Source organism: Colletotrichum destructivum, chromosome 2 (assembly GCF_034447905.1).
Source record: "Colletotrichum destructivum chromosome 2, complete sequence".
Taxonomy (NCBI): Eukaryota; Fungi; Ascomycota; class Sordariomycetes; order Glomerellales; family Glomerellaceae; genus Colletotrichum; species Colletotrichum destructivum.
Genome location: NC_085897.1, coordinates 1,594,498 through 1,619,245, shown reverse-complemented (window position 1 = coordinate 1,619,245; position 24,748 = coordinate 1,594,498). Strand labels below are relative to the sequence as shown.

The following is a 24,748-nucleotide window of genomic DNA, read 5'->3' as shown; positions in this document are numbered from 1 at the left end:
TAGCTTACACATAGCTACTCGTCTGATTTGTATAACAGAAGCTGCAGTGCAAGTACACCAAGTGCGAAGACGGCGCAGAGCTGATTGTGGGAGTCTGTGAAATCAGGACTCGGCATGCCCATACCTCGGCGGTCAGAGGGCATTAACGCTGACACCCACTCAAATTAGAGATTCCTGTTGGCATGACACAGCACTATGTACCCTAGACAGCGTCTGCATTAAATGAATTAGAATAACAGTTTAATCCCTGAATAGAATAGCGTTTTGCTTTGTTTTCCCCTCTATTTTTATTTTTTTCACGCATTTTTGCGCCATGCTGCATGCATACGGACTGAGGGAAGCCGCGATGAGAGCTAGTATTGGTCTAAAAAGCAAAAGAATCGACGTTGGCCTGATTCGAACAGACGCTCCCGAAGGAACAAGATTTCTAGTCTTGCGCATTAGACCACTCTGCCACAACGCCGCTTGATGGTCGAAGGGAGAAAAGCTAGCCTATGTTGCTTGACAGCTCCACCGTTACTCCGTGCATGTGCACCATCGTCACAACACTAGTTTCCAGCTGAAAATATAATCGATCTCTCTACATCAATGTAGTATGGTATAATCATTTCACAGGCCATACTCCTGTTCTTTTCGAGATGACTTGGCTACATATAGTACACTATATCTATCTCATATGCTTGCACCTGATTCCGTCGATATTTTCCATTCAAACATAGAATTCGAATAATTCTCCTTGAAACGCCATGTTATGCAAAAAGCCCTGTCCGTGTGTAACCACCGTTTTCTATGTCCCCCGCTGAAATCCAATTGCTGGTATGTACGTATTCATTACGACTCGTGAGACCTGGATTGCCCTTATTTGCCTTCTCCTCTCTTTCGAACCCTTCATTCCGATGGGTATCATGAATATTTAGCGCCCAGCCAAGGCGACAACACCAAGAACAAAAGACGCCAAAATGGTCAAGCATTGGGGGCGTACCGATACCCCAGCGCCGTCCGGGATGATCTTGCCCTCGGAGTTCATGCGCCAGCCATCCGGCACGGAGCCGCCGGTCGGCCTCGCGCTGGCGACCCACGGCCAGCCCGTCTGCGTCGCGGTGGCAGACTCGTCGGCGCCAATACCGCCTCTAGGTACCGTCGGCGCGGGCGAGCCCGTCTCGGCGGCTGCACTAGCCGTATACGTGACTTGGCCCGCCTTGCCGAGGTTTCCATTGACCTGGCCGTCGACGGCCTGGATGGAGCCCCAGTTGCCCGAGGTATCGGTGTACTTGTACTCCTTGCCGGTCGAGTAGTCGGTGATGGAGACGTCCTTGACAACCATGTGGAAGGGCCCCTTGCTGAAGTCCGTCGGCCCGCGGGCCCAGTCGATGGTCCCTGGGGCGTTGGCCGGGTCGCCTCCCGACCAGGAGCCGAACTTGACCTGCATCGGCGACTGCGGATACTGGTTCTCGTCGGCCTCGGCCTCAGTCAGGGTGCGTACGACGGTGCCGTCGACGGAGAAGACAATGCGCTCCGAGGTCCAGTCGATGGTGTACTTCATAAACTTTTCCTGATTGTTATCCGTCTGGTGGAACTGGCCGCGGTTGTACGTCGTCACGTCACCTTTGCCGAAGTAGTTGGACTGCACCTCTGTCGGATCGGCGCCAAGCCACTCCATGTCGATTTCGTCGAGGGTGTCGGACTGCAGGACGAGGGAGCTGACGATTCCCGCGCCGGTGGCGGCCTTGAGCGTGATCTCGACGCGGCCGAACATGATATAGAAGAGCGACATGAGCTGGGGGGCCTGGCCCGAGGCGGCGACAGAAAAGGTGACGCCGTCATCCCCGTAAGTTGGGTTTCCGGAGGCGGCGAAAGAGTTGACGGCGCCCTGTGTGAAGTCGACGTGAATGGCCATGCCTAGGGCTGTGTTCGCGGGACAAGTTGCTATGAAGCAGTCAGTATACGAGTATCAAATTCATGCGCGTTAGGGATTCGTGTGTGTGTGTGTGTGTGTGTGTGTGTGTGTGTGTGTGTGTGTGTGTGACGACTGGTGAGACTGCTTACTTTGGTGAAGAGGATTGCATGATGAATACGTCTGCGCCGATACCGTTGTTGCCAACGCGGCGGCAAACAATGTCCTTAAGTGCATCGTGCGGGTTTGCGTGCGTAGAGAAGTGTCACGCCGCCGGAAGAGAGTAAAAGGGGATGCACTACTACAAGACTTGAGGGAAGTCAAGAGTAATAGCGAAGTGAGTGAGCGAGAAAGAGCTTCCCACTGGGGGAGATTATTCTCCAAGTCAGACCACAGGGGAGGTAGAGCTGACGACGTCACAGGCGGAAGAAGCAAGCAAGGATCCGTGTAAGTCCGTGGCACGTCGCACTCGAGCCTTGAGTAACACCAGGGCCCAAGACGTGAGTACAAATAGAGAAGAGCAGGAGCAAAGAACACACGCTACATGGGCGGGCCCCTGATAGATGGCAGCAGTTAGTTATATGGCTCTGCAGGTTCCATGTTACGTCCAGCCACTGACTGACCATTGGCAGCTGCAGTAGCGTCATCGGGCCGTGCAAGGCTCTCGGGCTCCTCTCTTCTTGGTTTCCCAAGACCCAAGGGCCTTGGAAGCCCAAACGACCCCATGCGCGTGCCGCGGCGCCGCCTAGACTGCTAAGCGGGTGTGTGTGTGGTGTGTGGGGATCTGAAGATACTGCAAGTGAAGGGACAAGTATTCGAAAAGTTTAGCCCTTGGCCCACGAACAGCCAGCAGATTTTCTTCGTACAATATCCGTACCTACGCCGTGTTGTTCCTTGTTCGTTGTCCGTCCAACACGGATTGGCTCCGGCAGAAGGATGTTGAGACGAGCGGGGGTTGGGACGAATCCACGGCTTGTGATTGGGTTGAAAATAGCGCTGAAAATAGCGTGGCTGGCGAGGTAGACGGGTGGCTGGGGGCCCACGCAAACCTTGGCGCCGGCCCCGTCTGTTCTGGTGTCAGGATTGAAGAAGCCCGTGCAAGAAGACCCTCCTATTTGCACAGAAGTAGATACAGAAGGGGCGCTGCCATCTAATCTGTCTGTGATGATGTGTCAGGCAGAAGAACAATCAACGGGGAGCCGCCGTGCTCGGCCCGCGAGGACTCGTCTTGTTTGTGGGACAGGGGTTTTCTCTGGGTTTCTGGCGAGTACGTTGATGCCAGCACACGGATTCATAACGCCAGCGCAAGCCCACCGACAGGTGTCTCGGACGCCGCCGGTGACACTTCATCGACGTGACGCGTGATGCGCGGGGGCCGAGGTGGGAGCCGTTGCACTGTCTTGGGCGGAGGTGCGCTGGCGTTGAACTCGAAGAGCTTTGGGCCCTTCACAGAATAGAATGACATCGTTGACCTGGACTGCAGGCTGTTTGATGAATAACTCTTCCAGGCATGGCCAGATCGTTCTGCCCCGAGTCGGGAGCCCGTACTCTTTTCGATGCCCGAGCCAATTCCCGCAAGCTCTGGGTCCGGCCGCCAACAATTGACTGAAGCCATTTTGGATCGGTCCTTAGGTGACCGGCCCACCTAGATCCGAACCGGCCTCTCTCCCGCCCACCCACCCCCCGCGACCGGCATTGCGCAATCTTTCCCGGTCAAGTCGGCGGCCTACTCGCCTCCTCGCGCCTTCCTTCCACTTCAGACACGGCTCAAATGCCGATTGTTCCGGCTATTGAATACTTGAGACCGTTCACGACCCCCGCGGCGGTCAGGGACCCCTAATCACCTAAACATTGGTAGCACCATGCGGGAAGGGGGCATGGCATGGGTAGCTGCGGGTAGCTGCGGGTGGCCCCACCACCCCCCCCATTCAAGTGTCAGATGCGCCTTATGACGCCTTTCGCCCTTTACCTTGAACTCCTGTTGAACGACACGACCTTTAGCACAAGAGTCCAGAAATAACAATCACAATCCTCACGATAGGATTTGAATCTTCCACCAACTCGCCCCCCTTGATACACAACTGATCGTCATGTATGTGAGAGCCGCTCGTCATGGCCTCTATGGCTCGCTTCCCCGGACCGCTGGTTCCCTATCAAACACCCAGTCATCTCGACTTACAGACTTCCGGCTCCAGCACCTAGGGTCGGCCTCCGTGACACTCGTACCCCTTACCCAGCATTCATTTCACTCAAAGAGGGGTGACAGGTCAGTAGCGGAAGCCGTTCCTGCTGAGAGTAAGGCCGTCTTCGAGAAGAGACAGAAGCCCTCGCCATTCGATGGCGTCCGCGAACGTAGGGCCAAGGCCGGCAAGCTGATAGCGGGCGTGGCTGCGGCGTCAGATAGTGACATGTTCAAGGCTCCCGTATGCTAAACACCTATTTCGAGACCTTCATTTTAAGTATGCTAACACTCATCGAAAGGTTGTGGGCAAGCCCCAGGCGAAGCGATGGGACCGTAAGCTCGCTCTCCCTTGCATTGTATCCTCCGCTCACTCACCCGTCATATCCAGATCATCTATCACCGGAATCCCTCTCCCGCCACCCCTGCTCCCTGAAGCAGGCCGCTCGCCACCTCAAGAAGCCCGGCCTTATTTCTCTCGGTGGCGGCCTCCCCTCGAGCGCCTACTTCCCCTTTGCCGAGCTCTCCGTCCGGGTCCCCCAGGCCCCACACTTCTCCGAGGCAGAGACCATATCCTCGGGCCAGGTTCTCACCATCGGCAAGTATGACACTCGCGACCCGGACCAGCCAAACGCCGAGTACGACCTCTCCATCGCCCTCAACTACACCCAGTCCACCGGCTCAGCGCAGATGATGCGCTTCGTCACCGAGCATACCGAGCTCGTCTACAGCCCCCCCTACGCCGACTGGCAGTGCTGCCAGACCGTTGGCAGCACAGCCGCCCTCGAGCAGACGCTCCGCATGTTCTGCGACAAGGACCGCAAAGACTCGGTCCTCACCGAGGAGTACAGCTTCTCCACGGCGCTCGAGACCATCTCACCGCTCGGCGTCAAGGCCGTCGGCGTCCCCGTCGATGCCGAGGGCCTGCTTCCGGAGGCCATGGACGAAATTCTCACGGACTGGAACCCCGCGGCCCGTGGCAACCGCCGCAAGCCTCACCTGCTTTACACCGTGCCCTCGGGACAGAACCCCACGGGCGCGACGCAGTCGGCCGCCCGGAGACGTGCTATTTACGCCGTGGCTCAGAAGCACGACCTGTACATAATCGAAGACGAACCCTACTACTTCCTTCAGATGCAGCCGTACACCGGCCCGGACGCCCCCTCGGTGCCTCCCCCGGCCTCCGTGTCCGAGTTCCTCGGGACGCTGATCCCCTCGCTCTTGAGCATGGACACGGACGGCCGCGTGCTGCGCATGGACTCATTCTCCAAGGTCCTCGTGCCGGGATCCCGCCTCGGATGGGTGACGGCGTCGGCGCAGGTCATTGAGCGCTTCATCCGCCACGCCGAGGTTGCGAACCAGGGGCCCTCTGGGTTCTCGCAGGTCGCGGTCTGGAAGCTGCTGGACGAGACGTGGGGTCACGAGGGGTACCTGCAGTGGCTCATGAACTTGCGCATGGAGTACACCAAGCGCCGTGACTGGCTCCTCGCGGCGTGCGAGAAGCATCTCCCTCGCGACATCGTGAGCTGGACACCACCTGCTGCCGGCATGTTTGTAAGTCCCTTTCCACCTCCAAGTCGCGCTCGGCTCTCTATTTCGCCCACCATACACGGCCGAGCCATGCCTCATTTACCCGTGAACTCTCCTACTGATTTGCTTCGCGTGCTATTTAGTTGTGGCTCAAGATCGACCACTCCGCCCACCCTGACGGCCCCTCTCGCCCGCTGCTCGAGGTCGAAGAGGAGATATTCAACTCTTGCATCGACAAGGGCGTCCTCTGCGCCCGTGGGTCGTGGTTCCGAACCGAGCAGGACACGCCGCTCAACGACCTCTTCTTCCGTGCCACCTTCGCCTCGGCCAGTGAGAAGGACATGGACGAGGCCATCCAGCGGCTGGGCGCTGCCATCAAGGAGAGCTTCCGTCTTGGTTGATTTCCTTGGGAGGGGTTTGTCGTTTCTTGTTGTGTTGGGCGAGCATTTGACTTGGTTTCGAATCAACCATCTGGTCAAGCATCTTCGCGTCTGGTATGGGGTAGACGGGCATCGTTCTTCGTGTTTCAAGAGGCGAAAGGTCGTTGGATGTCGTTGGTCATCGGGCTTACGTCGCATGCCGGATGGTTTAGCTCATCAGTTATGGAAGTCATGGAAATATTGGATTAGACATCTCTCTACATTACGAACAGCGTGATGTGTCAGTCAACTTTTTAGTGGCGATTATCCGAAATGAGAATCTCGCCCTTCCTCAACCTGCCCACGCGATAACAACGCAGAAACTATCCGGTGCACATCCAGATCCTGTTGTACATTCTCATACCCATCCTCGAAAACCCGGCTGCCCGATCCACGTACTCCGTGCAATGCTGCGCCTGATTGGACCAATCACACATCCGGCGCCGTATCGTAAAGGAATCAACCACCCATGCACGTCAGCAGCCATCCCGCGCCGCAGCGCACGATAATACACGTAAGATACCAGCCACCCTATCGTATGGTCACTTTGCCTTTCTCATAGTCCTCTCGTCGTGTACTGAAACGGAGGCCAAGATGCAGCTGAGCCGCACTGTAGGGGGCAACGAGGCTTAATTCAACCTCATGACTTTGATCTGCATGACCACATTCGCCAGCCTGGTTCTTCTGTGGTGAATGCTTTTTAAATACCGTTTCGCCGCCATTAATCTCTCGATAAAGAAATCGTCCCTAGTGCTTCCTCGTTTGTTGCCGTTACGCCGGAAAAGAAAATACTCCCTGGGGTAAGTTGTTGATATCGCTTAGCCCTGTTTCGCCTGCCAGAAAGCAACTTTGACGCCATCTCCGGGCTGTAGCACAATCTCAGCCTTGAGCGTCGGTTCCCCGCTATCGACGGCGTCCATATGGCTCTCGATTCTTTCAAATCTCTGAAACAGGCGGCAGAGCGTGTAGCTCATCTCTGTCAGGGCAAATTGCTGACCGATGCAAATGCGCGGGCCACCGTTGAAGGGGATATACGTCCATGGCTTCGGCTGCCAGTGGAACCAGCGATCGGGGGAGAAATCGCTCGGGTGCGCAAAGGTCTCCGAGACGGGCGGGTACAAGTCCTCGCGCCGCTGCATGAGGAGGGTCGAGTATCCGATTGGCGTGTCCTTGCAAACGGCCAGGGGAAGCGTGCCATCCGGACCGCCGCCAACGGGGAGCGTGGTGTCCTTAAGGGCCAGGCGAACGTTGAAGGGGACCACGGGATACAGGCGCAGGGTCTCGTTCATGATGTTCTGGAGGTACTTCATGTTCTTGAGATCGGCGTACGTCGGGGCGCGGTCTGGACCGACCTGTTCGATGATCTCAGCGCGCAATCGGGTGACGACTTCCGGGTGGCGGCCCAGCTCGTATAGAGTCCAGGAGAGAGAGGAAGCCGTGGTGTCGCGGCCGGCGAGAAGGACGGCGACGAGCTGGTCGCGGAGGACCTTGCGGTCGCGGGTGAAGCTGGCAAGCTCGTGGAGGAAGGTGTAGCCCTGGTCGGATTTGGTCTTGGAGGCGAGCTCCTCAGGGCTGAGGCGGAGCGCCCTCTCAATGAACTTGTTAACAAATCCGTTAATGACCTTTAGGCCGGACCGAAACGAGAAGAGGGGTACAAAGGGCTTCAGCTTGTTAGCGCGTGCGATTATGTTCTGGACTCGTTGGACTTCGTTGAAAGCTTCAGCGAACTCCTGTCTGGGGGTGCTAAACAGGTTGTGTGTTAGCTTCCAATCCAACTGCGCTTTACACATGTGGGGGAAAAGGGGGAGGGTGGCTTACGAAAGCGACTTCACGTCCTGGCCCAGGAGAAAGTCAGTGGCCACATCGAGGGTGTAACGGAAGAATAGCTCCGAGATATCCAGGACTTTGCCGTCGACGGCATCCAAGTTGACGTGCTGGTCCTCGCCGTTGACGGCGCCGCCGTTGGCGATGGCCTTGAAGAGGGTCTGGATGTGGGACTCAAATGTGTGCAGGTCACTGACACGGTCCTTGATGAACTGGGGCCGGATGAGCTGGCGGCTGGCGTGCCACTGGTCGCCGTCGGTGGTGAAGATGCTGTCGCCGAGGAACTCCTTCCACTCCTCGTGGAAGGGCTGGCCTTTGCCGTAGTCGGAGAACTGGGTGGCCAGGATGGCTTTGATGTTCTCGGGCTCGGCAGTGAAGACGATGCGCATGCCGAGAACCCTCTTCTCGCCGGTCCATCCCTTTACCGCGGAGAGCATATCCTCCCAAAACTCGACGTTCTTGTGTTTCATGGTCCCCCGGACGGCCTTGAAGATGAAATCGATGCCTGAGGAGATGTATTAATGGGCCAAAATTCACAAGCTTCAATGTGACACATGGTCACTGCAAATGCAGCATTCCCATGAACTTGACTAGAGAGTGTGACTTACCGCCAGGAAGACGGGCATTGAGTGATTGACCACGCACGCCAGGCGCCAAACGGCGCAATCGGATGGTCTCATCGAACCGCTTGACGGCAACCCACAACCACCAGGCTACGACGCCGAATACAACAACCACCTTCAGGTTGACATTCTCAATAACGTTTTCCACCAAGCCCATGGTGAGTGAATCCTAGATGACGGTGTTTGGAGGAGACCCTTGCGATAAGAAGATTGGGAACGGTGCGTAGTGGCGTCTCGAAAGGGTACGTGAGAGCTAGACTTTAGTAGGGTAATTGATAGTTCGAGGAGTACTCGAAATCGTGTAAGTGCGTCGTTACGGCGCACGGTGGTGGGATGAGGAAGAGCCCCAGGCAAGATCTCGTGTTCGAGAATGGCGCAATGGCGGATGAAGTAGTAGATGACGATTGCACCGGAGCGACGGGACAAATCAAAGATCCGACTTGGAGAGAGCAGAGCAAAGAAAAGGGGAATCGGATGCGGAAGAGATGGGCACAACCGTCTGAAGTCTGGGTGCAGAAAGGGTGTGAGACCAGAAGTAGTATGTATCGAATGAGCTTAGAGCTGTATGAAAGCAGTGGCCGCCACGGGTTCGAGACTCCCATTCCCAGACCTCCACTTGATGTATGGATACTGGATCCAACCTGCCTAGTCTGTCCACAGGTTGGACACTGGTGACGAAAACCTCGGAAGCGGCCTGTAGGGACCCACCTGTAGTATCGACCAGGTGGGTACTGATGTAGTGCATGTGCTCCATGTGGCCCGGGGAGGAGCATGACAATGCCAAACAGCGGCGAGATGCCAAGATGACCCAAAGCAGTCATCCATGAGAAACCTTCGCGTATGTCATTCCCCACCGCCGAAACACTTACCCTTCCGTGTACTAGCGGCCGCGTCAAAGCCACATGGCATGGGAGCAATGGTGGAGTGTACATCCCATGTTCCTGTGTCTTCTTCACCATCACAAGCGAGGAACGTTTACTACGCCATCCCGCGGCGGTGTAACCAATTGACGGGCAATACCACGCAAAACATGGGTAGGAAGAGGTAGTTTGTACGACAGTAGTTCAGTAGCGTCGCTGAGCCAAACGAACTTTCTGGGGGGCTTATCCGGGAATCAAGACAAGGAGACGAGTGCCAGCTATCCTACACGTGCATTAATGGCAGCAGTCGCGGTGGTAATCTCAGTTTAAAATTGGCGTCTTTGAACGTTTGCAGACGCGTCCAAGTTGGAAGAGACGAAAGTATGCAAGGAGTAGTGGGAGACCCGATCTTGAAGGGATGACAGACACCCCCCCCGCTATACTGATCGTACAAAGTATGCATGGTGAAGCAAGCATGCGTTTGCGCTGCCCAATTGTCAGACGTTTCACCCGGACGGAGAAGCGAGGACGTAAAACTATAAAGATTGAAGATGCGGAGGTGCTGGTTATCAGGAGGGGGGTAAGAGAAAGTGAAAAAGTTGAAAGTGATAATAATTGGGAAAAGGCCTGCAAGGGCCGATTCGTCACCTCATGCCGAGGTAAGAGACAATTTCTACCCTAACGTTTTGCGCCGTCATTCGAATTTCCACATGACCTCCCTGTCACGGAGAAAACCCATCGGGAAAAAGGCACCAGGAAACACTCTGCTGCAGTGTGTAGAGTAACGTGCACTGTTGCCGCGACCTGATATCCAATTGATCGCATCAAACCACGCGGAAGCTTTCTCAAAACGGCCAACGCCTCCAGTTTCTACGTACTTTTCCTTCCTAAATTATACACCTCATCTAACAACACATTTCAGTAGCGCGATTCGATACCCTCCGCCATCGTTCTGTCACCCGGACATCAACACCTCCCTTTTTCGCATTCTGCTCAGCGGCTATGATCTGACTGGACGCCCCACAAAATCCAACTCGGCGGAAAGGATAGCACAGGACGGGTCTCCACGGCGATCTGAATACCCAGAAAGGGAATCTTGCTGTCACAACCAACCGTGGTCTCCACAGAGGGGCGGATTACGGAGTCCTTCAAGTCCCAAGCTTTCCCCGCAAATGCCGCATACCCCTACCTCCATCGTCGAATGGCTGCTTGCCCCTCGTCCAGCTCTGCCAAACCCATGCCCTCTGGCCCCACTAGCACGCGCGCCGCACAGCAGCATGATACAGCAATTCACTACCGAAACGGCTCAAGCCAGTGGCGTCGATGTGGGATGCTACTAGTGGAGGGTTCGGATAGGGCGAATGTTCAAAGGGTCAGGACCACTCGCATTTTTCGCGACTCCATAACCAGTCGTTCGCTGCACAGCTGACCCCTGGGTAAGTACGTGTTGACGCGTGCAACCGAAGCCTCGTAAATTGCCACTTTCACCAACAGTAGGTAGCAATTCCTTCCCCTCTACGAGCGTGAAAGTTGTTGGGTTCGCCACAGACAGTACATACAATGTACAGAGTCTCCGGACACGCACTAGGTCGTATCCTAGGCATCCGGACGAAAATTTGGTCCAGCGGAATGGTCCCGGGCACCCACGGGGCCCCACTTGCCGGCTCAGCGGCTCGGGTGGGAGAAGGTTGATCAGTCTTTAAGATACTCCACTTGCAAGCGACCAAACCCTCTTTTTCACCGTGGCGCTGAAATAGGCAATCTATCAATCATGTAACTTTATTGGTCGTCGGGGGTAAACCCCGACTTAAGAAATGTACATTAAGGTATACTCATGTATGGAATGTGAGCAAGGCTTTGTGCCTACCCTGTCGTCCTGGGCCTATACAGAGAAACGAAACCTCGTCACAGCTTCGGTCAGTTGCTGCTTCCTGGGGTCTTACATGGGATAGCCGCACTCGGTCGCGTCGCCCTGCGTGCAGAAAGTCATCTGAACTGGCTCCGACCTCACTCCTCTGGCAACCATTCTTTCCCTGAACTCGGCCAGTCTCGGCGCCGCGTCGTACTGACTTCTGTTCCGTCCCGAGGAATCCTGCCTGCCCGACCACAACACCTCGCCGGCCGCACTAGCCCTCGGCCAAAGAATCCCGTCGATACTAATAGGATCAATCGACTCACTCCAAGCCGCCACTTCGCCTCCAAGCACGAGCTTTGCTTCCTCGTCGGTCAGGTTTGCTCTGGGGTTGTGAGCATACATGAGTCGCCATCCCTTCGCCGGCGAGCACCAGTCGTTAAATGGGAAAAAAGTTTCAAATGCCAGCCCATTGTCGAAGTTCATCCAGTGTCCTCGGCCGCAATCGGCGTACTGTCTTGTCAGTAAGCTAGTCACCGATCCCAAGATTACCTACTCACCCAGTAGTTATAGTTGCTGTCGATTACTTTGTGGCCTCTGCTCGTCAAAGTCTTGACAGAGTCGCCTCCCAACCATGACTGGATCACCACGTCGTTGCCAAGAGTGATGTTCCACTCGAGCGGCATCTCTTCCCACACAAATGGTACAAGTCCATGCTTGCGGATTCGTGCGTGGTTCTTGTCCATGAACTTCTGCAGAAGAGGCTGCAAGACCTCGCTCGAGTTAGACCTGATGCCCTCGTCCAGCATCGAGTCGTTCTTGTTCAGCTCATCGCCACCAGTGTGGAAGTATGCCGAGTAGGGGCTGACTCTTGGCAGGAGGTCATCAAACAACTTGTCCAAGAAATCATCAACCCTGGTATCGTTCATTTTGAAGGCACCGCAAGGCGGCTCCACGCACCACCAGTGGTATGGCTTCTCATTGTAGGCAACAATAAGCTCAGGATATGCGAAAGAGACAGAGCCTATGTGGCCTGGCATGTCGATCTCGATGATCGGCTCGATCCCACGGTGGACTGCATATTCTTGAATCTTCGTGAGGTCCTCTGGTGTGTAGGATAAACCCTTCCGGTAGGCGCCCTTCGCAGACAGATCAGGCATCGCAGGAATGTCAAGTGGCCATGACTGTGAGTCCGTGACATGGATGTGGATCCGATTGAGTTTATTCCAAGACATGGCGTCGATAACCCTCATGATGTCTTGTACCGGAAAGAAGTTTCGCGCCACATCGATAAGAATCCCACGGTGGGAATACTCTGGCGCATCTTCGATTGCAACGGGTGCCAGCGGGGTATACCAGGAAGTGCCCGACGTGTGCTGGTAAAAGAGTTGAACAAACGTCTCGAGCCCTCTCAGAACGCCAGTAGAAGACTTGGCTACAAGTGTAGCCGAGCCGTCCACCGTAACATTCAGCGCGTACGATTCATCGACCTCACCGGCAGCTGGCTTGAATGTGTTTGGGTTGTCCTCGCCGGTTTGTGTAATCTGCAACGATTTGACCGATTTCTTGTCCGTCGCATAGACGTCCGGCTCGAACTCGCTATTTTTCTTATGGAACTTCCATGGGACAAAGTTCTGCTGGAAGATGGCGCCCATAGCGCGTGAAACACCACCTTGTACGATGTCTTTGCTGTTGAAGGTCGGTCCTGGAGCTGGGTTGTAGCCATAAGTGTATGGCAGCTGCACGTTAAAGAAGGTCTCAGTATGCTGTGTCTCGTCGTCGGGGGGGTTGGGAGAGGGAAGCCAGCGTACAGATCCCCCATTGTATGTGATTTCCAGTGTTTGGCTTATGAAAAGAACACTTTTGCCAGTAGAGAGTTTTTTGGGGGCTGGCCAGATACCAGCATTGACCGTTGACAGCGTAAGGGAGAGGGGGAGGAAGACGAACAAGAAAGTGGGCAGCATGGTGAAAAGAATGGAATGGGGGTTGCGTGTGAGTAAGGAGGGGGGTTTCAGAAAACAAAACAAAGAGATTTTGACCAAAGAAAATAAAGTCAGGTAGGGACCAAGACTGTTTTATATGAATTAGGGTATTGAAGGAAGGCGCAGTCGTGCTTGCGCAGTGTTTGGCTTGTTTCTAGCTTCTGACACAGGAGGAAAGAGAGACCGCGCAGCCACCGACAAACAGAACGGCGACTGTTCTGTGTCACCTTTGAGCTGCAGGAGAAGACTGAATACGAGAACGCAGCAACAGTTGTCACGGTCGTTCTCTGTAGGTGTCGTTGCCTTCTTCGTGGATACAGTGCAGCCAGTCTAGATGACGGATGGTGGTTGGGAACAAGGCTGGCCAATGGCCGGTGCGGTGCAATGGTGTGGCGACAATCCGTGGAGCAACGTTACGTCAAACTTTGAGGTTGACCGAGTCCGCTCGATAACCCACACTAGGGACTGCAAAAGACGGGAGGGGGGCTGGCTGATTGTGGAGGATATCCTTAGGATGGACCGGTTTGATAGGGCCGTGCAAGAAAAAGAAACAGTATGATCTGGAACTTGGAAGACCGGCAAGCAGGTCTTACAGCGTGATTACAGCAGTCCGACGTTGCTGTGCTGGGTAATGGTACGATCCAACATGTCTGGTCTCCTCCAGCTCCTGGAATGTAGAATGTAGAATGATAGGCCGGGTAATGGTTCGTCAATGGTAGGCAATCGACAGGGAATATGCCTTGAAGACAGTCTGAAGCGCAGGGCGTCACTGTCTATTATAGCGGCTGTGCCTTCTTTGATACCAGTACAACGTCGGGGGGGTACATCGAGCGGAAGGAGGGTAGGCGCAGTCGATAAGTAAAGACGGCTTGCCAAAAGTGTTGGGATGGTTTCTGCAAACCACTGGTAGTGTCTCTTAGGATGGAAACACCTGGCAAAGGAAGACAGGACAATGATATCGGAAGTGCCCAAGCTCAATCCAGACAAGGCGGGAAGACGATGCGGAGAGGGGAAGATTGGAGGAGTAAGCCGAGTCAGTGTAAACAACAGCTGGGCAGCAAGGGCGGGGAACGCCACCAGCTGCCAATCAACTCTAAAAACCGGCCAATAAACAGGCGGAAAGCTCTAAGCTTGGACTGCTTGTCTCTGTTGAATCAAGACGCCAAGGATGAGGTACAGACTCGGTCTCGCAACCGCAAACTTGCCCTTTGCCTGAAATACGAAATGTCTTCTGGAAAATGCACCCACTCCAGATGAAAACCTTACTGCTACCAGAGTAGCTTTTCGATCGGGGATCAATGATGCAGGGTCGGATTTCTGTAGTTTGTGGAAGCTGTGATAACCCCTTACAAGTAAGCAGCCAAGGTAAGGCTCAGAGCCAAGCGCCTAATACATAGGTACCTAGCTAGGTAGGGTTGGTAGGTAGGTAGTGCATGGAACCCACAGCGGTTGGCCAGCGCTGGGTAGAGTTGGAACGCTTGTAACCCTCATTCCCCATCAACTCCAATCCATCTTATCAAACTTCCGTTCCGCGAGAAGCTGACAAGTTTCAGGCTTTCAACCAGGATATGCACCTGATCTCCCGGCTGCGCTGTAGCGTGTCGTCAAAGGTAGGGATCTGGCAGTCCGCGTCTAACATCCAAGTATTGACAGCCCGCCGCCCCCGTTACGACAGTCAGAAACGTAAGAAACAGACTCTTCCACTCCTTCGTCGTCTTCGTCGTCTTTGTCGTCTTTGCCTGCCAGACCTCCGGAACAGCCACGACTTTGTGGACATGTAGGATGCATTACTTTAGTAATTACTAAAGATTCCCAGTGTATTGTATCGGCCATGAGGCTGAAATAGTCCTTGGTATCATCAGAAGGCGTTAATCGAAGGAGGGGATTCAATTTTTAGCGATAGCCTAGGCTGGTCGTGACGACTATTTGATGGCGCCTCCAGGTGCGACACCGGATTGAGGCTGGAGGGAGTGCCGTTGCGCTGAATAATATGCCTGAACTAGGTAGTCAAGCCACACTTGGAATCCGCCAGAAGGTGGCTGACTGCCACACAATTTCGGCACGCCTACCTTAGGTATAAGTGACTCACGTGATCTTTCCAGGAATCGTTGTCCAATCAGAGACACATTTATGGGTCTTTCGCTGAATTCTCCGTCATCTCCAAGAACGTTCTCTGGCTCACGTACTTGTGTCCATTCACTTCCTCCATCATACACAACATTCTCTTATTGCTCGTGTCGACCTGCAACAACCTATTTCCCGCAACGATCGCTTGCCTACTATATACCCAAAAGAAAGCAACACAACACTATTGCGCGCTTTTCGCATTGACATCGCCGACAGCACTTCCCGGCGTTGTTACTGACGATTTTTACCACCGACTAGCAACGCGTTCCGCCTTCTAACTCTCCCCCAAACACACCGAACCACGATTCGCATTTACACACGAAGCTTGACACGACACTTGCCGTAACGGCGCCAATTATCATGACCGTCCAAGTCGTCCTCAACACCCCGCTGGCGGATGCCTTGAGCGCCGCCATCCAGCCGAAGCTCGTCGAGGCCGGCTGGGCATCAGGCTCAGACGACGATGCCGCGCTCGTCGAATACATCATCCTCATGCTCGTCAACGGTCGAACGCAGGAGCAGATCGCCACCGAGCTCTCAGCCGATCTTCTTGGTCTCGGTCCGGAAGACTCTGGCGCCATGGAATTCGCGGCATGGTTATTTCAACAAGCAGAACAAATCAACGCCCAACTGAATGGCTCCCAACCCGCAGGCAACGATGCCATGTCAGGAATGTCTCAGGGGAATGGCGACTTCGACACCGATATGGGTGCGAACGATGGAAATGAACTGAATGCGTCCGTCTCTCTCCTGGCCCCTGCAGCTCATCATTTATTAACCCACCGCAGTCCGACTGGCCCGCGCTCCATGCGAAACGGCCCTAATCCGAGAGGAAGCGCTCGCGAGAAGCGTATGCTCGGACACATGACCAAGGCCATGGATAGGTCAGGCGACTCAGTCCTTCACCGCGTTCGCGGCAACGACAGAATCAACTCCCATGCCCGTGGCCCCCCCACGGGCCCTAGGGGTGGCATGGGACGCGGCGGACGGTCGATGAATAACCGAGGTGTTAATATCCAAGCCGGTCTGAACGCAATGACAGGCATGAACGGTCAGCATGGAGCACCCCCTGGGATGAACCCCATGGCTGCCGCTTGGGGGATGCCGCCGCAAGGTCAACCTTCGCAGATGGACCTTATGGCGATGATGGAACAACAGGCACAAATGATGTCTCAGCTTCAACAACAGCTCATGAACCAATCCGGTGGGCGAGGCGGACGCCGCGGAGGCAAGTCACTTTTCGACCGCACTCAAAACTCCCGTGGCGGTTTTGGAAACCGTCAGCAGCATCCCAGGGATAAACAAGATTCGGCAATGGGAGAAGGCGCCGAGGGAGACGATGTCGAAATGTCGCAATCAAAGCGCGAACCGCCCAACCCCGACGAAACTGTCTGCAAGTACAACCTCCACTGCACCAACAGGGAGTGCAAGTTTGCGCATCAATCCCCTGCGGCGCCACCTGGCACCACAGTCGACATCGGCGATGTGTGTACCTTTGGTGCTGCATGCAAAAACCGGAAGTGTGTCGGTCGCCACCCCTCTCCGGCGGCGAGGCTTGCTCATCAGAGCGAGCAAGATTGCAAGTTCTTCCCGAATTGTACGAATCCGAGGTGCCCCTTCAAGCACCCCGAAATGCCCTTATGTCGGAACGGCGCAGGGTGCACGACTTCGGGTTGCAAATTTACACATGTTAAGGTCAAGTGTAGATTCAACCCTTGCAAGAATCCTCATTGCATGTACACCCATGAGGAAGGCCAACAGGGTGTTTTCAAAGACAAAGTCTGGACTGCCGATGGAAGCAATGATCACGTCAGTGAGCGTCAGTTCGTGGACTCGAACGCTCCGGCGGAAGTGATACTTCCCGATTCAGAGAATGCGCCCAACCAGGAGCAAGGCAATGCTCAGGAGGTCATCAGTTAGGAGATCGTAAGGTTGCAGGACGGACGTGGCGAAGCAAACGCTGAATAGGCATATGCTAGGGACACTAAAGAACAGGCTGTACCATGCAAGAAGCGTTGCTTCCTGTGGAAGGGTTCACCTTTAAAAAAGGAAGAGGGGATGGGGTGAAGAATTTGGCCAAGCGCGGGATGACGTCTCACATCGGAAGTGTGCTATACCCTAGGAGGAGGATTGCGAATTCACTCGACTCTGGGGCCGCCACGGGCTTCTCGGGAAGGAGGGGACCAGAGACAGCGGCGGTACGGGAGCGGCGACTTCTTGTATGATAATTGGACGATGATGTATGGCCAAAGCGGTACGGCACTTTCGGCGTTTGCGGGTGCAATGGTTCTATTCATGTATAGAGGTGGCTTCGGGCAAGCCGGCACGATACAAGCCCAGGGAGGATCTCGAGATTAAGGGTCCCTGAGAGCATCTGGGGCGACGAATGCAGTTGTTCTGGCCTCGTCTGACGGTTCCATTGCTTGCCTTCGATGTCGTAGACACTGTGCGTCAACAACGAAGCCCATGCCTTTCGATCAGGAGCTCATTATCAATGTAATGCGAGCCGTCTTCTTGTTTCCTACACAGGCCACTGATTGTGAAAAGAGGCCAGATGAACAAGAACCAATGAGGAAAGCAATGGAATGCAACGGTTGAGGGAAAAGGAGATGATTGATGTTGGTTCTAAACGGTGGGGCGAAAGCTTCCCTGGTCCAAGTCCCTTCCCTTACGCTGTTCGCCACAGGAACCCCAACCCATGCCGTGACGCCACTTTGTATCCGTACCACCAACAAGTTGAACGGCCGACGATCCCGATTTCCCTCTTCTCCGAACCATTGCCTCTTTCCCTCCCACTCAATGGTTTCAAGAAGAGCCGGCGATACATTCATGGCTTTACTGAGAGCCTACCACTCTCAGCGGTTCTGTCGCGTGGCGGTCCGCGGCGCCCGAAGCGGCGGCGGCATCCTCCGGCCGGCGCACCTCTCGACGAGCTCATTTGCTCGACACCAAGCAGTGCTGGACTTGAGCCCCGATGCAGCGCCGAACCTCACGAAGGAAACACAAGTGCCGAAAGATGTCGCAGTTATCGGCGGCGGGATCACGGGCCTGACAACGGCGCACTACCTAGCGAAGCTGCTTCCCGAGACGTCCAACATCACCGTGTTCGAGGCGGCAGACCGGCTGGGCGGGTGGATCGATACGCAGGAGGTCGAGGTCGACGTGAAAGGTCAGAAGAACGTTGTGCGCTTCGAGCGTGGGCCGCGGACGCTGCGCGGTATGGGGAAAGATACGTGGAGGTTTGACGATTTCGTCCTCTTTGACCTGGTGGGTTCTCGTGCGGTTCCCCCCTTTCCCTGAAGGCCCTTCATTGTTAACATGGATTCTTCCGCTGCTAGTTGAGAGATCTCGGCATGCACAGCGAGTATCTTGGCATAAAGTCACCGCCGCGCTACATCTTCTACCCGGACCACCTCGTCAACATGCACCCGAAGAACGTCTTTAGCGAAGCCGCCTTCAAGGGCGTCATCCCGGGCTTCTTGACTCTTCTCTGGCGTCGTGCCAAGGCCCGCCGCGAGCCTGTCCCATCGGACATGTCGGTCGCCGACTTTATACGCTTCGCCACGGGCCGCACCGAGTTAACAGACAACCTCGCTTCGGCCATGATCCACGGTATCTGGGGTGGCGACGCCGACCGACTGAGCATGCGCAGCTTCATGCCCGGGCCGTGGTGGCGCTTCTTCCTGAAGGGAGAGCGTGACGACTGGGTCACTGTCCCGCGCAACGAGGAGAGCGTACTGGAGACGTTGGCTCAGGATAAGGAGCTTCAGGGTTACGCGCGGGCTGCGCACAAGGATCAGCTCGTGTTTTTTGAAAAGGGGTTGAGCAGCCTGCCAAACGCTCTTGAGAGGGGGCTGAGGCAGAAGAAGAACGTCACATTCAAGTTGGGTGAGCCTGTGACGAACCTGGGCTACGACCGCAAGACCGCCCAAATATCGGTAAAAACTACACCCTCTCCTTTCTTTCCAAGATTCCAATACTCGGCGTCAACTAACACGCTGTCTCCCGCCCCTCAGCTTTCGACAAAGAATTCCAAATTTCCGACAAAGTTCGACAAAGTCATATCTACGACAACTAGCAACACACTCGCCGCCGTGTCTAATAACGCCCTCCCCTCCCTCGCCGACTCTCCCAACGTGTCCATCATGGCCGTGAACCTCTGGTACCCGCAGCCTGGTCTGAACGCATCCCACCCTGGCGTCGGCTACCTGGTCCCGCGCGCCGTCGACACGAACCCGGAGGGCCTTCTCGGCGTCTTCTTCGACTCGGACGTCGTGCCACGCGCGCCTTCGGAGCCCGAAGGCACCAAGTTCTTCGTTCTCATGGGCGGTCACTACTGGGACAAGCGTACCACCTACCCGACTGAGGAGGAGGGTGTCGAGATGGCCAAGTCGGTCCTCGAGCGCCACCTTGGTATCCCCAAATCCCAACCCGCTTTCGCTATGGCAAGACTCGCAAAGGACTGCATCCCGCAGCACCACGTCGGCCACGGCGACCGCATGGGTCGCGCCGCCCAGGAGTTGTACACTGCCTACGGCGGAAAGCTCGCCGTTGCAGGCGGGTCGTACACTAGCATCGGCGTCACGGGCGGCATCCGCGCTGGCTACGACGTGGCTGTGCACATTGCTCAGTCGGCGCAGGTGCACGTCGGCGACACCGGTCTCGCTCAGTTCCAAGATCGGCAGATGGACCTAGTCCAGGTGCCGCGGGGGCGCTTGAAGTCCATTGGGCGCGATATCGAGGAGAAGATCGGTTGGAGGAACTACCTCCGCTAAGAGGAGAGCCGGTCGGAAGCTCTCCTACCAGGACGTCACTGTACTATACACTCCTTCTGTAACATACGGGGCACGCAAATCTAGATGAGGTTATAATTTTCGAGAATAAATGTAAAGATTAAACCTCCGATTGACGTGGTTCATACAGTAGTGTACTCTCCTGGCCGATGTCGTTGAATCATGCGTGTCAAGAGTTCAGAGGGACGCTGGCGCTTTAAAGTCTGCATGTTTATTCAGAGGTATCACTGCGATCACCTTCCTGGTCATGGTAGGTCGGCTTTCTCTGAAAGTACTATCTTGGCGCGTCCTTCGCGGCATCCGAGTCTTTCGTCGTTCTAAGTACCCTTCCCTTGGTATCGCGACGCCTCTAGTAATGATAGAAGGAGAATGGAAAGAGAAAACAAAAGACAAGTGGCATCATCCACTGTGCTTGTTGACCAGGTATGTACATCTGCGGGTGACAAGTTGCCCTTGATCGACTGTTCCATATGCTTCTTAGCCCATATGCTAGCATTGGACACTGGTGTCAGTACTTAGTCAAGCACCAGAGGCGCCTGCTTGCTTCCTCCGCTGCTCCTGTTGCTTCCCTGGCTCACGCTCGTGGGCTGTGTGCCGAAAGACTGGTTTGCGGAAAATGTCTGACTCGACTGTGTCTGTGCCTCCTGTGTCAATGGTGCCTCGCTGATGTCTCCAGTTACAGCGTATGCCCGCACAGCGTCGTCAAGCCTCGTAAGCAGTTCCATGGTGCTGGGTCCCGGCTGGGCAGCTGCGCCCGTCGTAAGACCCCTCCATCCGTCGCCATGTGACTCCCAGATCCTCTTCAGGACCCTATTAAACCCCTCGTCAGGGGGGGCGGACCCCCCCGGTATTGTGCGAGAGAAATTCCACCACACCTCGCTGCGCCGCAGCTTGCTTCGGATTTGTAGGACAAGTATTCGTGGTTGGCCGTTCGTGTTGGGGAGAGTATAACGGAGTGCGATCCAATCAACAGATCTTGGAAAGACCTCAAGACGCCCTTGGTTTGTTGTTGCCAAAGGCTCCCACTTCGACTCGATGTTGTCGAGAGTTCTCAGGATGGGCAGCAACAATGGCATGTATACTAGTAGTGCTTTCAGACCGTTCTGGGTATTGACGAGAGTCGTGAGCAGATCGAGCACTCTCAAGTGCGGGTTTCCCCTTTCCAAGGACATCCGGATGTCGCTCTTGGCTAAATCGAGGGACACCCGCCATCGCTGGGGCTTTTGCGTACTGCTACTCTCGCCGGGCATTATCATGTCGCTATATGTGAAAATGACTTGCTTGAGACTAACTTTCTCGCATCTGACGTCGCCTCGTGCCTTGCCCATGGCCTCAAGGAAACCTACGAGGCGGTCAATGGAGTTTACGTGGGTTGTTAAAGTCTCCAGGATCGGCTGTCCGATTGATTGGCGAATCCGAAAGATGAATTCGCCTTTCTTGGGGCTGAAAGAAACGTCCCGGTCGATGCGGCCTTTGAGCAGCGCAAATTTCGCTTTATCTTTGACCTTGACAGCGGCGTCGACCACAGTGTTGAGTCGGATGTTCTCAAGCACCTCGACGGCTGAGAGGGAGTTGTCATGCTGGTCAAGTGTCACTGAGGGTTGAGGTAGAAGCCCCCTGAACTTCACTTCGATTTGGTCCTGAGCCCAAGACAAATTGTTGTTGCTCGAACGATATGGGGCATCCTTGGAGGTATCATGTGCGCTGCTGATCTCTGACGGTCGCAGTATTTGTGACAGTTTGAGGATAAGAGACGGAAGCCGGACTTGCTGTGGCAGCGAATAGTTCGTGGATTCCTTCGTCAGGTGTTTGACCTCCTTTTTGTGCAAATCTTCTAGATCGGTAGCTTGAGCAATGATGCCGGTAACAAAGAGGGTCAAATTCGACCAGAAAGAGTCGTCCAGGTCGGGCTGCCCTCGGGTGAGCTCTAGCTTGGTTTGAAACTTGATCGGACGTCCCGGCGTGTTGCGGTTGCTATGTTTGTCAGCCACACTCTGTGGGCAGGGTTAATGGACAAAAACTCACATTTCAAGCAACCACCATTCATCACCGCTCAGGCTCAATGACACCATCACATACCATTCCTGGCCTAGACTTTGACGCTGGAGAAAGATGGTCTGGAAACCTTCGCGAGTCCGGATGATTTGCTTGATCTCTTCACTTCCAATCGGGCTTTTGCAAGTCTTCCAGCCCACGCTACGTCCTCTGCGATTGAATTCTTCGATGACATAGCCCCACCTGATGTTTTCCAGGCAGATAACGCCATCCTCGGCGGGGTCCTTGCCGCCATAGTTGAGTCGATTCTCGCCGTTGAGAGAGTACTTGGTATGGGGCTTGATGGCCGCAAAGCCGGTCACTGGTTGTATGATGAGGGTGACATTGTCCCGCGAGCCAAGTTGCATACTCAAGCACGATTCCATCGGCTCTGTTCGTGAGATCTTGAGAGTCATGGAGGACTCTCTTTTCACGAACCGGGGATATGATAGAAGCTTGGCATGGATCGAGGAGAGTATATGCTCCACGTGCCGGGCAACAGCAGTCTTGAGCAGATCCTCGGCACACAAATTGTCGACGTCGAACGGTAAAAAGACGTCTTTGACCTCCTTGTTGTCGCGATACCACCGCGCAACTAAGCGACTGGAATGCTTCCGATCGATCTGCCCGTTGGTCCTTTTCGCGCTATTGACAGCAACCATGACCCAGCTCTTAGGCCCGTTGGGGCCATACCGAGCGGTCCAGTATTGGACGGCCAAAGCTCGGTTGAGGGGTTCGACCATTAATGTTCCGGTCCACGTGCTGCGGCTCAGCTCGATAGCTTGTCGTCGGAGTTCGTTGATCTTGTGCGTGAGGACGAACTCGTGGAGGAATTGATAACACCCCTCCAAGCCGTCTTGACCCAGAATCTCGTTGACCCGTAGTTCGAGGTATGACACCAAGGTGTCAGAAAGCTTGCTCGAGGAAGGGGAGAAGGAAAACCGGAAATCGATGAACCAAAATTGCTTCGCAAAATCCTCATCGGCGATGGTCAGGTCCACCTCAAATTCGCCCTTGACCTTAAAAGTGACTCTGCCCGAGTGTATGGCATAGTCCTTGAATTGATGTGGTATCTTGTTGTAGTCGTCCAGGTTTAGGCGCAGAGACAGCATGGTGTTAAGATCGTCGATCCATTTCAGCTGTTCCTCCGGTGTTAATGGCGGCGGTGGAATATAACCCGGCTGTGCAGCGTTAGCAGAGAGTGTCTACGAGACGATGGGGTAAGCTGACCTCGGGGATCCATGATGCTTCACCAGTTGTCAGAACCTGCAGGGCAGTCTTAAGATCAGGGTTGGGAAGCCGCGCTGAAATGAGGGATCGCTTCAGATCGATCAGCAAGTCCTGGCAGAAGTCGAACAGCATCCGCTTGGAATCGATGTGCGCCTTGATGTCGATTAGCTTGCTGACAGCCTCCGCGTTCCTGCTCCAGTCCGTAATGACGAGTGCTTTGACCCATTTGGAATGCGCATCTTGGGCAAACTTGAGCATGAGCATCTTTTTCCTTTTGTTCCCTTCTGACATGTCATCCGGGGTGTCGGTGCCATTGGGTGTGTTCCCGTTCACAGCTGGTGGAGCCCACTTGATAGCGGCCATGTCCATGATCGTCTTCTCCAAGTCTTCGTGGGTGCGCTGCGCAAGGCGCGAAACGATCATTGACAAGGGGATGTATCCTTGCGTGATGTGCACAATCTCCTCCGGTAGGTCATTCATCCTCGGCTTTTGTTGTAACGTGAGGCTGGTAGATATTTGGGTTTGCTGCTTGCCTTTCGCGTCGGAGGCGCCGTTCGCCATGTCGTCTGTCGCCGGGGCATCATCGGCCGGTGCCTTACCCTTGTTCGGCGACGGCTGTCCCTCCATCTTCCCACCATTGACACCGTTAGTCTTCAGGTCTCTGCTATGACTCAGGTGTGTTCCATTCAGGCCTCCATTCTCCATGGTGACGATTCCAGGCATCGGGGGAGGGCCCTTCCTGCCTCGTTGCCTGCCTCACGATCGGCCCTCCAAAGCCTGAGCTGGTGCCGTTCCTCTCTGACAGCAGACAGATTCTCGGTCGTCCAAGAGGCTGCGACGGACTAGCGACAGATGATGATAGGGGCTGATCCCGTTGCTAGGTGGCTGCGAGATGGGATGCAGTCATCGGCGCCAGATGCGCAAGCCGGCAGGGTAGCGCAATCGCATCAACTGAGAAATCGAAATGGCCAGGCGAGACTCGATGCGTAAATGTGTTGTTTGTCGCGTTGAGGTTCGTAGTTGGCAGGCGCAAGCGTGGTGTCGTGGGAACACGATAAAATCGTAATCCAAGGAAACGACCTAGCGTCGATCGTTGATGGGGGAGATCGCGGTATCAAAGTCGGGAACTGGTCCCCCGTCGAGAGACAGATTGCAGGTCGGAAAGTCTGAAATGCGCACGGCTCGAATCGGTGATGGTTGCTGAGGGCGCGATTAGAATCGATAGTCGGCTGCTCGACGATAGGGAAGGTGGTGTTGCGAAGGCGAGAGCGTGCAGCTAGCCAGACAAGCAGGGCAGGAACGAGGACAGGGTGGGTGCAACCTAAACCTTCTGCATTTTTCTCGGACAGGCGTCAACAGCCGGCTGTCTCTACATAGTACGGATAGGTACAGAGTACTGTC

General features: G+C 55.0%; 7 protein-coding genes across 7 annotated transcripts; 3 read left to right on the top strand and 4 right to left on the bottom strand.

Moving 5' to 3' along the window:
- Positions 1-573: 573 nt before the first annotated feature.
- CDEST_02696 (Putative glycoside hydrolase family 16, concanavalin A-like lectin/glucanase domain superfamily) lies at positions 574-2,789 on the bottom strand. The gene is made up of 3 exons (XM_062918855.1): positions 2,518-2,789; positions 2,047-2,434; positions 574-1,926 (listed from the first exon to the last, which is right to left on the bottom strand). Exons 1-3 carry the CDS (start codon positions 2,539-2,541, stop codon positions 914-916), a joined length of 1,425 nt encoding a protein of 474 aa, XP_062774906.1. The 5' UTR covers positions 2,542-2,789; the 3' UTR covers positions 574-913.
- A 1,060-nt stretch (positions 2,790-3,849) lies between these two features.
- Positions 3,850-6,305, top strand: CDEST_02695 (Putative aminotransferase, class I/classII, pyridoxal phosphate-dependent transferase, major). The gene is made up of 4 exons (XM_062918854.1): positions 3,850-4,317; positions 4,376-4,409; positions 4,465-5,627; positions 5,747-6,305. Exons 1-4 carry the CDS (start codon positions 3,985-3,987, stop codon positions 6,002-6,004), a joined length of 1,788 nt encoding a protein of 595 aa, XP_062774905.1. The 5' UTR covers positions 3,850-3,984; the 3' UTR covers positions 6,005-6,305.
- Positions 6,306-6,321: 16 nt separating this feature from the next.
- Positions 6,322-8,902, bottom strand: CDEST_02694 (Putative cytochrome P450). The gene is made up of 3 exons (XM_062918853.1): positions 8,455-8,902; positions 7,841-8,351; positions 6,322-7,765 (listed from the first exon to the last, which is right to left on the bottom strand). The coding sequence occupies exons 1-3, from the start codon at positions 8,624-8,626 to the stop codon at positions 6,841-6,843; spliced, it is 1,608 nt and encodes a 535-aa protein (XP_062774904.1). The 5' UTR covers positions 8,627-8,902; the 3' UTR covers positions 6,322-6,840.
- Positions 8,903-11,090: 2,188 nt separating this feature from the next.
- Positions 11,091-14,159, bottom strand: CDEST_02693 (Putative glycoside hydrolase family 20, catalytic domain, glycoside hydrolase superfamily). The gene is made up of 2 exons (XM_062918852.1): positions 11,742-14,159; positions 11,091-11,694 (listed from the first exon to the last, which is right to left on the bottom strand). Exons 1-2 carry the CDS (start codon positions 13,143-13,145, stop codon positions 11,269-11,271), a joined length of 1,830 nt encoding a protein of 609 aa, XP_062774903.1. The 5' UTR covers positions 13,146-14,159; the 3' UTR covers positions 11,091-11,268.
- Positions 14,160-15,650: 1,491 nt separating this feature from the next.
- On the top strand, positions 15,651-17,210 carry CDEST_02692 (Putative nuclear polyadenylated RNA-binding protein Nab2/ZC3H14; the record flags this gene model as incomplete). The annotated part of the gene is made up of 1 exon (XM_062918851.1): positions 15,651-17,210. One exon carries the CDS (start codon positions 15,651-15,653, stop codon positions 17,208-17,210), a length of 1,560 nt encoding a protein of 519 aa, XP_062774902.1.
- Positions 17,211-18,119: 909 nt separating this feature from the next.
- On the top strand, positions 18,120-20,065 carry CDEST_02691 (Putative amine oxidase, protoporphyrinogen oxidase, FAD/NAD(P)-binding domain superfamily; the record flags this gene model as incomplete). Its single annotated transcript, XM_062918850.1, has 2 exons — positions 18,120-18,557; positions 18,629-20,065. The coding sequence occupies 2 exons, from the start codon at positions 18,120-18,122 to the stop codon at positions 20,063-20,065; spliced, it is 1,875 nt and encodes a 624-aa protein (XP_062774901.1).
- A 171-nt stretch (positions 20,066-20,236) lies between these two features.
- Positions 20,237-24,654, bottom strand: CDEST_02690 (Putative mediator complex, subunit Med14). The gene is made up of 3 exons (XM_062918849.1): positions 23,348-24,654; positions 22,109-23,298; positions 20,237-22,057 (listed from the first exon to the last, which is right to left on the bottom strand). Exons 1-3 carry the CDS (start codon positions 24,068-24,070, stop codon positions 20,599-20,601), a joined length of 3,372 nt encoding a protein of 1,123 aa, XP_062774900.1. The 5' UTR covers positions 24,071-24,654; the 3' UTR covers positions 20,237-20,598.
- Between the last annotated feature and the right edge of the window lie 94 nt (positions 24,655-24,748).